Genomic DNA, 15,176 nt, shown 5'->3' on the forward strand with positions numbered 1-15,176 from the left:
CTGAGTAGAAGAGTCGGGTTATCTTGCGTGGCCTCCCTCAGAATCATGGCCCCCCACCATGTCCCCACTGCACTGGGTGCTCCAGACCCTGTGCTCAGTGCTGTCAGCCACCAGTACCCCATTTGTCCCTGCCACGTGAGCGATCATTTAGTATTACCTATTTCACAGAGGGGGAAACGGAGTCTCAGGAAGCTGAAGAGAGTCACCCCAGTCACAGGACTGGTCAATAGTGGAGCTGGGATCCCAGTGCCAGCTATCCGACTCCCCAAGGCCACGCTTAGCCCAAAGCCTTACTGAACCCCTAGGAGTCAGTCACCCCGGCCCAGACACTCACTCACCCCTGACCTTGATGATGGCCGGTTCTTCTTGGCCTTGCGTACTCTGCAGGCCAACTAGGTCTAGCGCTCTGGCTGGCAGGACAAGGTGTAGCTACAGGACAGAGAGGCACCTGTGAGCCTACCAGGAACCACACCTCAGGGGTCCCCCCACTGCCTGCCCAGCAGCTGGAGTCTGGGTGTCCCAGAGATCACCATGTAATCAGGCCGGGGGATGAGTGGGGCACCATGGAGACAGGCTCTCTGGACTGGCCAACAGGGAGAGTCCACCCCTGCCCTCACCCAACTCCTGCCCGGCCTCACCTCTCATTCTCGTTGAGCAACTCCATGTCCTGGAACGAGGCCCCAAATCGCTCCCTCGGGCTCTAGCTTGTAATTCTTTGCAGCCTCCTGGAGCAGCAGGATCTCCCTCATGACTCGGTATTCCTGGGACCAGAGGGAAGGAGAGGATGCAGACAGGGCCTGGGTGGGGGATGCTGCAGGGGTCTTGTTGGAGGTGAGGAGTGGGGCAGGGGACCAGTCCTGGAAACCATCCTTCACTCCAGTTCCATCCAGGATCTACCAGTTCTCAGAATGGGAATAATCAGCCCCTCCTCCAGGAAGATTTCCTTGATGCCATCCTCCCCTCAACCCACCCGCCAATTGGATGGGTCTCCCACTTCTCTGGTATCAAACTCTTCCACTCAATGTAAGATACAGCGGGTGAAGCCAAGGACTGTTCTGCCCAGAAGGTCTCTGATTTCCACCTCCTTCCTCTCCCCTGCAGGGAGTGCCACAGCTGCTCCTCAGTCCTCTTCTCAAGGTTGATCCCATTCCCCTGGAAGGTAGACAACCAGAGTACATCAGACAAAGACCCCTAGCCTGACTAGCTCCCTATGCCCACCCCTTCTCATGTTGCACTACTGCCAGATCCCCAGAGGGGGCCAGGCATGCAGAGAAAACAGGACTTGGACCTAGGCTTGGCTCTGGGCTCCAGAGGAGGAGGACATGGGGGTGTAACTGAGGGACCTGGCAGCACAACTCTCTCTGATGACAGACTTGGAGGCTGAGGCTTCAGGCAGAGGGGACTGCTCAGGCACTTATGTGCTTCCTGACTTGGGGGGGCCCGACTTCTTTCTCCCTTCATGGGCAACATGGGAGTTGCAGGCTGAGTCCAGCTCAGATAAAACCTCACGCAGCTCTGCCATCAGGCAACTCTGAGCTTCCCCAGCCTGGGTAACTGGAATGGGTTTCTCTGGCAGAAACTCTGTTCACTCATCGCTAAAATAGGCCTGATGCCCCAGCTGCCAGCGGTGGCTGCAAGGCTTTCATGAGAGGAGATGTGCCAAGTGCTGAGAACTCAGAGCTCAGTTCGGGGGCTCCCGCATCCCAAGGCTCAGAATCCTGGTCCTTCCTGCCTAGACCTCAGGTGCACCCACCTCAAAATAGTCACCCATCACCAGGTGCAGCATCAGCAGGTCACTGAGCAGAGTTCCAAGATAGGGAACAACACCTTGTGACATCGGGGTGTGGGTGGGATGAACCTTTGCTCTCAAGTCGACCCCATGTAGACCCTCTCCTGAAAAGTCCCCACCCTCAGCCACCTGGCCCACCCCAGGGTTCCCACGAGGAGCAGCCTAGGACCCTCAGCAGCCTCCCGTCAATTCCTACTCCCTTCACACCCCAAGAACACCACACTCCTCCTCCTCACCTCCCAGGGCCGGCTTCTGGCAAATCACAGGGTGTGCAGTCCCTTGCCCTCCCCAAAACACACTCATCCTGCACCAGCTCTTCCAGGCCCTCCTCTTGGTCACTTCTACTGGGGGATTCAGACACTGTGGCACCAAGATGAAGGGCCCTCATCTTTTGATTTCAGGCCTCCAGCTGGGAGCACAGAGCCCCTCCCCCACAGTCACACTAACCTGCCGCTGCTGCTGCTTCTCCTGCACTCTCTGGGGGTTGCTCTCTGGGGGAGCAAACGTGGAGGGCCCCTCCTGCCAGGGTCGAGGACAGTGTCAGTGAGGACATACTCCCCTCACCCCATTTCTCTCCAGCACCACTGGCCTCCGACACTGGACATCTGACTTGAGTCAACTGGTACCAATGTCATTCCATCCTCCAAGGTCTTGTGATTCCAGAACAAGCCCAGCTCCAACTCTCACTCTGGGTGTGAGCTTGGGCTTGTGGCCTGGCCTCCTTGAGCCTGTTTCCTCATCTGGAAAGTGTGAGAACTCCGGCTACCACACAGGTTCTCATGAGGACTCAGTGTCACAAGACTGTCATCATTGTTCTGGCCCTCACCCCTCCAGGTGGAGTAGGCAGAAAGCTCCCACATTCCTTTCCTCCCTCTTACCTCAACACCACCCTGTGAGGCCTGCACCACACAATCACCATCCCTCCATTTCCCTGATGAGGAGACAGAGACCCAAACATAGGCAGTGTGTTGCTCAGGGGCCCACAGAAGAGAGGCCGCTTGCCCCTCTCAGCCAGAGGCCCTGTTCCAACATCCTTGCCTAACCCCCAGACCCACCACTGACAAGAGTCCTGTCCCCTGAGCTCTCAAAGCTTGGTCCTGGGCTGAGTCATGGATGGAGAGGACGGGGTGTCTTGGGAGTCTGGTTGAGTGGCTCCTGCCTGCCCCAGTCCCGTGGAGTGTCTGGGCCCCAGGCTGGGCCAGAGGCCAAGCCAAAGCCTTCTCCTCCCCAAGGAACGCCTCAGGACATTCCCCTGCACTGAATCCTTTTTTTTTTTTTTGTGAGGAGATCAGCCTTATGCTAACATCTGCCAATCCTCCTCTTTTTTTGCTGAGGAAGACTGGCCCTGGGCTAACATCCATGCCCATCTTCCTCCACTTTATATGGGACGTTGCCACATCATAGGTCGACAAGCGGTGCGTCGGTGCGCACCCGGGATCCGAACTGGCGAACCCTGAGCCGCCGCAGCGGAGTGCGCGCACTTAACCGCTTGCGCCACAGGGACGGCCCCTGAACTCTTTCTTTATCCACTCAAGAACTGGACCTCCAAGGTGCCACCTCTGATCAACAGAGAAGGGGATGACAGGACATTTTGATTCCCCGTTTACATGAAGCTCCTAAGGTCCTTTCAGCAGGATCCACTAAGAATCCATCAGTTGCCTAGACGCTTCTCATAAGCCACTGGGGGCATATGTCATTGCCAACCAGGCACTCAGGTTAGACTCCTGTGGTTGATTCAAGTGAAGTGACTGCTCTAGGGGTCCAGTGGGGAGTCCCAGAATGCACACACATCTCTCACCTGAGGATGAGCAGCCTGTTTTTCCACCTGGGCCATGGGAATCCTCTGCCACGCACATCCCTGGGGCAGGCAGGATGCAGCCCCTTGGAGATGTGGTGAAGATAGAAGGAGCAGCAGGGTCCTGGCTTCCTGAGGATAGGTTTAGGCTGAGGGCTAAACCCACCCCAACCACCCAACAGCCTGGAAGAAGCTACATCCAGCAGGATGGACATACATGGAAGCCAGAGACCTGTTGATGGCGCCAGCTCGGCAACTCCTCCTGGAACAGCCCAGCCAACACCATTGTGTCCCATGACCAGGGCCTCCCGCCCACAAATGGCACCCCACCTGCCCATGGGCAGAACAGATCCCTCTGCTTGTTAATCTGGATGAGATAGACGGGAATGTTTCAGAGAAAGTTCAAGGGAGAAACTATCAAAACCACAGCCTGCCCAGCATCCCTCCTCCGCACCCCTCCTCTCTTTCCAGACCCCCAGCCTCCACTCTACCTGGATCATCAGTTCTCTGCTCAAGGACTTGTCTTGACTATTGAGTTCCTTAAGATTTTCAGAGCTCTCTCTCAGGGGAGGGGAAAGAACGAGGGATAAATTTAGGAATAATGTGAGGGGTCTGAATGCAAATCCCTTTTCTTTGCAAACCCAAGAGATTCAAACTGCCTGAAGGAGTGTTCTCACTGGGCTCCTCTGAGCGCTAAGGTCTCATGGTACTGGGAGGGGGCTCTCCTGTTGGTCACTGGGGTCTCCACTCCCCAGTTCTACAGAACAGCTCTGTTTTGACTGCTTTGAGTTTCAACTGGGCATGGGGTTCTGTTGCTATAAACACTTGAAAATCTCCAATTTGGCTCAACTTAGTACCTGACACTTAGGGAAGCCGAGTCCTAAAGCAGAACTGGTGCATTAAGGACCCCGGAAGGTTTAGAGACCCCCTGCCGAGGCCCAGGCCCTGTCCCCAGCATTTGCTGCCTCCCAGGAGTTCCCAGCTGACTGAGGGGCCAATGGCAGACATACAAGAGATCCCCCATCCACCCTGGTCCTCCTATGGAGAGAGGCCTACCCACCGGGAAACTTCCCCCGTGTGTTCTTCAGGTGGCTTGTGAAGGTTTTCTGCAGAGCAGAGTTGACAGTGCAGGACGAGAAGAAGTTCTTCAGGATCTCGAACTCCTGGGGAAGGGAAGAGAATGAGCTGTGAGGTGGGGCACTGTAGCCCAGCTTGCTCTAGCTTCAGTACCCTTCTATTTAAATCTCCCCTCCTGGATGAGACAGATGCTCAGGGAGTCCCAGAAGGGCACATTTAGGACCCAAAGAGTAACACTCACAGGGAGCAGGATTTTAGCTCAACCCAGGGAAGGAGCCAGGTAGGAAGTGAGCATCCTCTCACTGGGACCTGGAGTTAAAGTCAGCGGGCCCCTGGCAGGAAGGTCCTAGGGACTGTGCAGGGGCTTAGACCACACACTGCAATCCTGGGAGCTGATAAATGTGGAGAGGCAGTTCCCAAGGCTTCAGAGAGGGGCTCCACTGGGCCTCCCACAGCACACCTGGGCCACCTGGATCCAGCGCTCCACCACCCTCACCCTGTCCTGGGCTGTCTTGCTCGGGTCCCCGAGGCAGGGGATGATGACGAAGCTGGCCACCCTTCTGACGTGGTCGACGGTGGCCTGGACGTTGGGTGTCTGGTGCTCATTGCCGGGCTTGTTCCTCTTGCCCCAGGTGGAGCCCAGACACGGAGAGGACACCACCTTCTGGAAGAGCTCCTGGAGAACAGGGGGAGTGTCACCGAGCCCTGCCACACCCCAGGTCTGTGCCTACAGCCCCCAAAGTCCCACACAGGAGTCACAGTTTAGAGCTGGAGCTCAGAAAGCTCAGGATGTGGCCTGAGCCTTGTGAGAGTCCCTGGCTTTTCTTCTCTGTCCACTGAGGACACCCAGCACAGGATGACCCAGGACCCAATACTGGCAGGGAAGGGAGAGGGGCATTTGAACCCAGCCCGTGCTGGCTAACTCCAAGCTCCAGATGGTGGCTCAACTAGGCTCATCCCAAGGGGGCATCTTCCAATACCCTGATCCCCCCTCTGGTCCCACTCCACATTCTGATGCACATCCCCGCGTGGCAGCTACACCCACAGGCCTTGTCTGTCTCCCTTGTAGTGGAGTACACATCAGGCGTCAAATAAGTCCTGAGGCTGTTGAGACTCCTGAGCAGACGGTTGGGCCACCAGGGTCCAGGCTGTACACAGTGAGCCCTTCCCTGCACAGATGGGCCAGGGCCCACCCAGCTTTCCATCTCTTCTACCTCATGGAGTTGGCACAGTCACTCTGTGCAACAGGTCCTCTTAATGTCCACCTCCACGGTCTGCAGGTGGACAGCAAAGGCTTGGGTGTTCAGAAAGTTGCCCAGGTCTTATGATTGGTAAAGGGTGGAGCCTGGATTTGGGCCCAGATCATAGGAGTCTGGATCAGGTCTGGGGCAACGATAGCAGAGGGAAGGCCTGCCCCACACCACCCTGAAAGCCCAGCTGCTCACCGCATCCATCATGGTAAACTGCTCCACCCCAGCTTAGGAGGGAAGGCCATGAGATTAAGCTTCTCACGCTCCTTAAGAGCCACAGGTGGAGATGGACTTCTCACTAGAAATGATGGTCCAGGTGACTCTAGCTAAGCAGCTCCTACTCCTGCTGGAGCCCATGTTGGCCCTTGCTCCACCTCCCAACACTGCTGGTGGAGGGGACACTGGCTCCAGTGCTAGAGGGGGTGGTGTCAACGGAGCTGGAGCCAGCTCTACCTCCACCACTGCCCACTGCTCTTCTTCTGCCGCTGGCTGGAGCTCAGCAGCTGACGCTGTGGTGGGATAAAAACAAAGATTCACCCACATAGCTGACTTTCCATGTGACCTTCTAAACACAAGAAAGATCCCACTCCCTTCCAGAATACCCAGCCTGCAGTCCCCCTTACCATCTGGCTCTGCCTCAGTGGCCTCCAGAAGCTCACACCGGACAAGGGTAAGAGGGTCACGGCAGCTCATCTCCTAGCCAGGCAAGGTGACATTCATGTACATCCCCTTTAGCTTCAAAAAGGGACAGCCTGAGTCTGGTCCCTCCCTAGTTCTAGTCCAACCTCATCATCTCAAGCTCCTGAGTGTGGAGACCCTCTGCTCCTGCTCTCATCTCAGAGCAGCACTGGAAAGTGTGGGGTGGCCTCATGTACCTGCCCCTTGTCTAGTGAGTTTGTGGAGTTGAAACCATTGGGCAGTTACTCGACAACCTAATGAGTGGAGTTCTGCAAAGACTGCCTGGGAACTGGGCCAGAAGAAATCAGGGGCTGCCTGCACACTGCCACTGGGGCCAACCACCAAGAGAATATCTGTTCCTCAGTTTCAGGCACAGAGGGGCATCTCTGCAAAGACACTCTGGTCAGGAGGGAAGGAGATGAATCCTCTAGTGCTCGGTAACAATATGAGTAGAGGTGCTCACCTTCTCATGCTGCCAGGCATGGCCTGAAGTATGAACATGACCTAGCTGTTAGGTTTCCGACACCTAACAACCAGCACCTGCTCAGGAATGACCCGCCCCTTATGTCCTGCCTTCTCTCCTCCTCACAGACACATGCACACACACACACACACACAAAGAGGGGCAAGGGGTGTGGGGGCTGATCAGGTGGGATCACAGCTGTGCCCTGGCCTGCACTAGCCTCCCCTGGGCTGCCCCGTGTTACCTTTCACAGCCTCCTGCCAGATGCCCAGAGGCGTCAAGAATTAAGGCTGAGCCAACATCGCCAACTACCAAAAAGATTCTCTTTCTGGGATTTTTTGAGCCCAGATCCTCCAAAAGTTGGGAAACAACAACAAAAACATCTTTGCCTGTTGACTGTCTCCAATCAAGTGAGGTGGATGGGGCAATGTGGGTGCCTGGTTACCAGAGTTCTAAGATCTGTTGAGGTCTATGACCCCACGTCATCTCTTGAACTTGTACACAATGAGACCACATAGCCCTACCCACAGGTCCCCTGGAAACCTAACTAGGGACCTAGTTTTTGAGGAGACAGAGATGAATGCAGACCTCCTTTTCCTTACTATTTCTTCATCCTGGGATAGTCCCTGTGCCTCTCAGGTCCTCCCCAGTCTCTAAACCTGCACCATGGGAATCAAGCTAGAATCTACTTCCTAGGGACATCACCCCGGTGTATATGAGATAATATCTATTACCCCTGTGGGCTGGTGTCACATGTACCCTAAGGCACAAACTTAGAGATGGAAGAATAACAAGGAGGGGTGGGATGTAGTACAGAACACCACTCAAAACAGGCCTGGGCTCCAAGAATGTGATATTGGGACAGTCACTTCCAACTTGGCCTCATTTTCAGGTCAACACCATGAGGGGGGTTGCAACTAATGGAAATTCAGATATTGCCATCTGTGGCATAAAACCATTCAATTGTTTCCTGTTTTATGGAGAATGAGACCGAAGTGCCTCATCTTGGCCTATGAGGTGGGCAGCCTCCACAGTGGTACCCAGTAAGCCCCACCCATGTTATACCACTTCCCCGTGGAACCACAAAGAGGTTAGTAACTGGCTTCTGAACATAATAAGAGCCAAAGTGATGGGATGTCTTGTCTAAATTTTAACTAAAAATGTCTCTCACTTCCTCTTACTCCCTCTCTCATGTGCCATCTCTCTCTCTCTCACTCTGTCAAATCCTGGAAGTGAGGAATCAAATACCGGTGTATTGGGGCTGCCCAATGTGGAGGCACATTGAAGAGAGAAGCAAGGGAGTGCCTGGGCCAACAGACAGAAAGGAACTCAGGCTCTCAATACAAAATGAATTCTGAAGGCTGAGAGTGAACTTGTGGGCCAGTCCTCTCCTAGTCGAGCCTCAGTTGAGGCCACAGCCCCAATCTGTTAAACTCACTGAGACAGAGGCACCCAGCTAAAACATGCCTGATTGCTGACCCACACAAATTGTGAGATTGTCAACATTTGTTGTTTTGAAATGCAAGGTTAGGGGCAATGAAGTCAGAGAGGGAAAGGTAACGAACACAGCCTACCAGGCCCTGGCCCTACCTTCCACCCTAGCTCCTGTTCTCTTCTCCCAGCCTCCCTCCAGTTGCATTGGCCACCTTTCCTAACCTCCTCTGGCCAAACTCACTTCTGCCTGTGAGACTCAGGACCACTGGTGCCATCTCCCTGACACACTGCTCCCAGACTTGTGCAAGGCTGACTCCCTCTTGTCATTCCGGTCCCAGAAAATGTCACCCTAGAGAGGTCTTTCAGACCCCTCCTACCCAGTGACGCCCAGCCCTCCCTCACAGCCCCCCTGAGTGTTTCTCTACAGCACTTGCTCTTTTCTTTCTCATGTCTTTGCTTTTGTCCATTTCCCCTCTAGACTGTGAGCTCCCCGGCAGGCAGGGACCACTTGGTCATTTTCATCCTGCACTTCAGCCACCAGGGCACCTGGCACAGGGTGAGTGCTCAGGACACAGCTGCTGAATGAGTATATGGGTAGATCTTGCACCCCGCCCCCTGCTTTTGACCAACTTTCATTGTGGAGATGAACACTAGTAATAGGAGGTACAAGTTGTTTCTGAGGCAGGGGGACAGCCAGAAAGACCTCTGGTTGACTCTTCGCTGCTCCAGGAGCTCAAGAATAGTTCAGTGGACACCAAGTAAATTCCAGGATTACAGCAGAATGACTTGATATATATATATATTATGTAATGGTTACCAAAATAAGTTTAGTTAACATCAATCCCCAAACAGAAAAAAAGATTGTTTCCTGATGATGAGACTTTTTAGGATCTACTCTCTTAGCAAGTTTCAAATATACCACACAGCAATGTTAACTTAGTGCTGTATATCAAGTATACCTCCAATACAACCTGAAAAAAAATAAAAGCAAAAACTCACTGGCCACCACTGACACAAGAGGCTGCCCGCCCCCTCGTGGCCAGAACTAGCACTGCTGCCCACGGCCGGAACTCCAAACAGAAAGGAATCTTTCTTCAGGTGTCCTCAAGGCAGATGCTCTCCAGGGTCCCAGGGGTAAAGCAGCAGGTCCTGTCAGCTTCGAGGGAGTGGGAGGAATCTCGGGAGCCTACCGTGCACCTCTCTTGCTTTTCCCCACCAGGTGTCTCTCTCACTCCTAAGGGCATCCTAACTGCAGCCATGACAATGATTTCCCCTACTTCCAGATGAGGACCGCAAGGGTCCAACAAGGGATTAGTCTTCTCCCTGGACTCTGGACTTGGTGTCCAGTGCTCTGGCATCTTCTTCCTTATCCTCAGTTCTCATCCACCCAAGCCCCTAGCCTCGTCAGTTCTAAAGGATCTCCAGGGGCTGGAAATCCATTTTCTCAGGTTTCAGAGCACAGTAGGTCATCAACAGAGAACCTAGTCCAACAGACATGTAGTGAGTGCATGGAACACTTGGAGTCACTCGCTGGATGCACTCCACTTTATACAGGAGGACCCTCACTGAGATCTTCTCTCCTGTTCCCAATGCCTACACAAAGGGAGGATGGGCTCATCACAGTTTTGGGGTGCCCACAGAGGTGGACTGCAGGACCCCAGTCCTGTGATCCCCAGGCTGGTCCAGGGATGGATCTGAACAGGTAGACACCTAGGAACCTTAGGGATTCCTCTTCCCATCTCTGGGCCCCTGTGCACGAATCTAGGAGAACGGATGCTACTCGCCCCGTGGGAGAGCTGCCTCCAACCTCTCTCCCTCCTGCCTCTTGTCACATCCCCCGGTGTCCGCTCTTTCTTGACTGCACCTCAGTGTTCTCCATATGAGAAGTCAAGTGTGACGGAGTGTGCCTGTGCAGGTGTGATGATGAGGAGAGGAAAATGACCCCATATGGAAAAGGGTGCGCAGCAATCCTCTAGGATCTTAAAGCCACTCATTGCCAAAGGAAACCTGAGGGAAGAGGTGGAGCCTTGGCCAAGTAAGCTGGAGCTCTCTCTAGTCTTCAGGACTCTGACGACCTCCTGTGGTCTGGGACAGTACCTGCCTCTTTCTAGGCCAGTTTCCCAACTGCACAGTGAGGGGTAAGATGTGCAACAGCACAAGCATGTGCTCGGCCAGGACAAGTCATCAGGCCCCATAGATACATTAAGTATGTTTTAATGTGTATTGAAGTGTATTGAAGACATTAATATTGCTGTGCAATCCATCACCACGATCCATCTTCAGAACACTTCTCATTTTACAAAAACTGAAACTCTATACCCATTCATGAATAATCCCCCATTCCCCCTCCTCCCACCCACTGGCAAACACCATTCTACTTCTGTCTCTCTGAATCTGGTGATTTCAGGAAGCTCTAGAAGGGAAATCACACAAGGTTGTATTTTTGTGACTAGCTTATTTCATTAGAGTAATATCTTGAAGGTTCATCCATGGTGTGCCGTATATTAGACTTTCCTTCATTTTTCAAGGATGAATAATATACCATTGTATGTATATAGCACATTTTGCTCATCCATACATCCCTGGACAGATACCATAGCAAGGCCCACAACCAAGCCCCAAAATAAAATGGGGGCCCCAGCCAGATTTTTCTCAACAGTACCCTGGAGACTACTTTTTTAAGCCATATCCCATATGATATTTACTAAGGATTTAATCTTGGGCCGAGAGTTGCTTTTCAGAAACTCCCATTTTCTCTTCCTTAAGCAAGTTTCAACTACTTTGAACCAATGAGAACAACAAGACGGCTTGCAAGACTCAAACTGCAACTGCATAAGTGACTGGAGGATGAACTGGGGGACCAAGAACTCCCCTGCCAATCATGTTAAGGACACCATCTTTTGAACGTGGGATGTGTGACAGAACATGAAAATCTGTGCTTGCACAAAATGCCTAGGACTGCTCCCAAACTTACTGCACCCGCTCCTTTGCCCTTTTCAAGCCCTTTTCCAACAGCCCCTTGGGGAGAAAGATTTAACCTTCGTCTCTTTGCTGGCCAACCTCGTAATAAAGCTTTTTCCCCTTCTACAAGAGCGGGTATCCTGTTTGGCTAATGGGTGCATTGGGCTGTAAGCCCTTCCTTGATTACAATACTTGTGTGGCTTCCATGTTTTAGCTATTATGAATAATGATGCCATGAACATGAGTGTTGAAATATGTCTTTGAGAACATGCTTTCAACTCCTTGGTGGGGTATACACCCAGAATAGGAATTGCTGGGTCCTATATAATTATATTTTAATTTTTTTTTAGGAATTGTTATACTGATTTCTACAGCAACTATATATTCCCACCACAATACACAAGGGTTCCAACTTCTCCACATCTTGGCCAACAGTGGTTCTATTCTTTTTCTTCTTCTTTTTTTTTCTTTTTGATAGATGCCATCCTAATGAATGTGAGGTGGTCTCTCACTGTGTATCTGATTTGCATTTCCCTAATGATTACTGATGATGAGCATCTTTTCATATGCTTATTGGTTATTTGCATATCTTCTTTGAGCAAATGTCTACTCATATACTTTGTTCAATTTTGATTTGAGTTGTTTGTTTTTTGTTGTTGAATTTAGGAGTTCTCTAACTATTCTGGATATTAAGCCTTTGTCAGATACATGGTTTGCAAATATGGTCGCCCATCCTATGGGTTGTGCTTTTACTCTGTTGATAATGGCTTTTGAGGCACAAAACTTTTTAATATCCATGAAGTCCAGCATATGTATGTTTCCTATTTTATTGGCTGCTCTTGGGTGTCAGAACCATGAAATCATTACCAAATCCTATCTTGTCAAGTTTTGCCTTATGTTTTCTTCTAAGGGTATTATAGCATTAGCTCTTACACTTAGGTATTTGATTCACTGGGAATCAAGTTATGTATACAGTGTTAGGTAAATGTCCAAGTTGATTCCTTTGCATGTAGATATCCACTATTTCCAGCACAACTTGTTGAAAAGACTTTTCCCCCATTGAATAATCTTGGCACCCTTGTCAAACATCATTTGATCACATGGGTGAGGGTTAATTTTCTGGGCTCTCAATTCTGTTTCCATTGCTCAATAGGGCTGTCTTTATGCCATGACAATGCTGTTTTGATACTGTAGATTTATAGTAAGTTTTCAATCAGGAAGAATCAGTCCTCCAACTTAGTATCTCCTTTCAAGATTATTTTTGGTATCTGGGCTTATTTGAGATTCCATAAGAATCTTAGGATGGGTTTTTTTCTATTTCAGCACAAAATGCCCTTGGGATTTTTGATAAGGACTGCACTGCATTTGTTGATCTCTTTGGATAATGTTGACACCGTCACAAAAGGAGTGTTCCATCCACGGTGATCGGATGTCTTTCATTTCTAATAGTGTCGGATGGCTGTTCAGGTGGGGGGGGGCCCCCTCCTCGAGGTAGTCGTGAAGAAACCCACAGTTCCTCCTCACTGTGCCTTCACCATTTCCTTAGAACCCCATCAACAGTCAACAGAGGTCAAAATGCATGTAAAATGCACGCAGGAAGTTTTCAAAGATTGGATGTGCATGGAGCACACATTTCTTCCACTCCTCTCCATTAGCAAGAACCACGGACTGAAGCAGCAGACCCTAACACATGGAGACTGCAGACTCACCCAGCAGACCCCAACAAACGGGGACTGTGGACTAACTAAGGGCCAGGGACTCGGGTTCCTGGCAGAACCATCTGGCAGCTCAAGCTGAACCACTAAGCCTTTGCCTGGCACTGCTGACTAACCAAGTGCTAAGACTGATGCTCTCTTAGAGCATCCTGTCAGTCTAGACTGACCCACTGACCCTGGACTGGAAAGCCAGGTAGATCAGGAGGTCAAGGCAAACAGAGTGGATCTCAGATCCAAGAGAAACTTACCCACAGCCCTCAGAAACAGTGAAAAAGATGGAGAACTCAAAGGTTTTGCTGGTACCAATGACTGTTTCTCATCCTCGAAGCCATCAGGCGTCTCCTTTGGATCCCACTGCTGCCACCAAACTGGTACAAAACAAAATAAAATTCAGTAAATTTTAAACATCTTATTGGCTTTATTCAACAGTTCATGAATCAGCAGCATCCAGTCTAGCAGAGAGAAAGGACCTCCAAGGAGTTCTACAAAATGAAGGATTTTATAGGCAGAAGGGGAGCAAGAACAAGGAAGTTACACTAGATAAAAAAGCGGGTTGGTTACTGCAAGGTTACTTTCCTTTAAAGGATGGCAGGGTTCTATCAGGAAGATGACCTACCTGCTGCGCATGAGGTGATTCCTGATTGACTGCTTTAAGATTCTATTCCTGGGAGGGCCAAAAGTCTAATTAAGTCTCGACTTGTTTATGTGAGGCATAGCCTAAGCGGCTCCATTTGGGTCTGGTGTCTTGTTTTAAACACATGACTTCTGCTGGTCCCTGCTTTCCCCAGTTACACCCCGGCTGTCCCTTCACTGACCATTGTTGGTCACACACCCACTGCACCTGCCTCCAGTCCTTCCCCTTCAACACCATAATCTCACACACAGCTCCTCCCGACACTATCATGACGTCTCCCACCACACGTCGCCTATACTTTCACACTGCATCAAGATGCTTCACAAAACACCACCCACCATTTATGTCCAATGGGCTGAGAGGCCTGCCCGTGCACTGGGAATCAGGAGCCGCAGGGTCTGTCACTTGGCCTCCAATCACCTATTGTACCCCAGCTGAAGGGCTTACCCTGCGGAGACACTCAGTTTTACCCAACTCAATCGCACAACATCTTTGCCCCAGGCTTCCTTCAAAATGCTCCACCCACTTTCTGCCCCAACTGCTCCTTGAGGAGTCATTTGGGGTAGCCTTCGAGACCACCTTGGTGATTTTGTGCTCAGGCCCAAACAGATCTTGGCCGACAAACACTTTAACCATACCCCTGAAATCATATAGCATAGGTAACTAGTGAATGGGTGCAAATTACTGGTTTTACTTCCAAAGGCCGTAATGAATATTTCCACACCAGGAACATCCACTTTGGGTTTTACTGTAGGCTGATATCACAAGGCTCTCACACAGTGAGGCTCTCTCTTCCCCAGCCCTCTGAGCAGATTTCTCCAAGCTATATTCTGCAATACATCATTGTTTCTATCTCAGCCTGCTTCCCTCAGGTTGCAGGTCCCCTGAGGTTCCTGCCCTGACTGGCTACCACCAACCCATAGAGACACTGTCAGTCCTATAGGACTGGGTGTTCAGTTCTACTAGGACTGACTGACTGGACTGGACACAGGTGCGGTGGCCCTACCCACGCAAAATCAGGTAACTGAGGCAACCAAGAAGTATCAAAAACCTTAACCCAACATCGACAACAACTCCATAAGACCCTATCCCTAGCCCTTGTGGAACAGTCTCATGAGTCTCTTGCCTAAATGGTTTTAGAGAATGGCCTGGCCCTAGATTGTCTATACCAACCAACGAAGGAGGGGTTTTTGCCTTTCTTAGAACCACTTGCTGAATGTACATCAACACACAAGTTCAAACCTACCTCCACCAGATGGCCCAAGAGGTTAAAATATTGCGTAATGTTACCTAAATCTTTTAAAAGATACCCAAGGCCCCCGAGATCACTGACCTATTTTCATGGCTGGTCTTTCCAAGTTGGCGACAATGGAAACAGAC

General features: G+C 51.1%; 1 protein-coding gene across 7 annotated transcripts in view; it reads right to left on the bottom strand.

Annotated features, from left to right (window-relative positions):
* Nucleotides 1–15,176, bottom strand: part of LOC131408217 (ral guanine nucleotide dissociation stimulator-like) — a 270,220-nt gene that overhangs the window by 28,906 nt on the left and 226,138 nt on the right. The window contains exons 4-9 of one of the 7 annotated variants that reach the window (XR_009220706.1): nt 5,122–5,337; nt 4,645–4,747; nt 3,588–3,712; nt 2,237–2,308; nt 971–1,152; nt 339–429 (exon numbers count right to left, since the gene is read on the bottom strand). Coding sequence is in view for 5 of the 7 variants with exons in the window: in XM_058544752.1 (XP_058400735.1) it covers nt 919–1,152; nt 2,237–2,308; nt 3,588–3,712; nt 4,645–4,747; nt 5,122–5,337 (750 nt within the window). In the remaining 2 variants the exon portion in view is untranslated. Of the gene's footprint in view, nt 1–6; nt 1,153–2,236; nt 2,309–3,587; nt 3,952–4,529; nt 4,748–5,121; nt 5,338–13,410; nt 13,531–15,176 lie in introns of those variants that run through there. The other 6 variants (XM_058544753.1, XR_009220705.1, XM_058544752.1 and 3 more) reach the window with 6 other exon arrangements.

Source organism: Diceros bicornis, chromosome 7 (genome assembly GCF_020826845.1).
Source record: "Diceros bicornis minor isolate mBicDic1 chromosome 7, mDicBic1.mat.cur, whole genome shotgun sequence".
Lineage (NCBI taxonomy): Eukaryota > Metazoa > Chordata > Mammalia > Perissodactyla > Rhinocerotidae > Diceros > Diceros bicornis.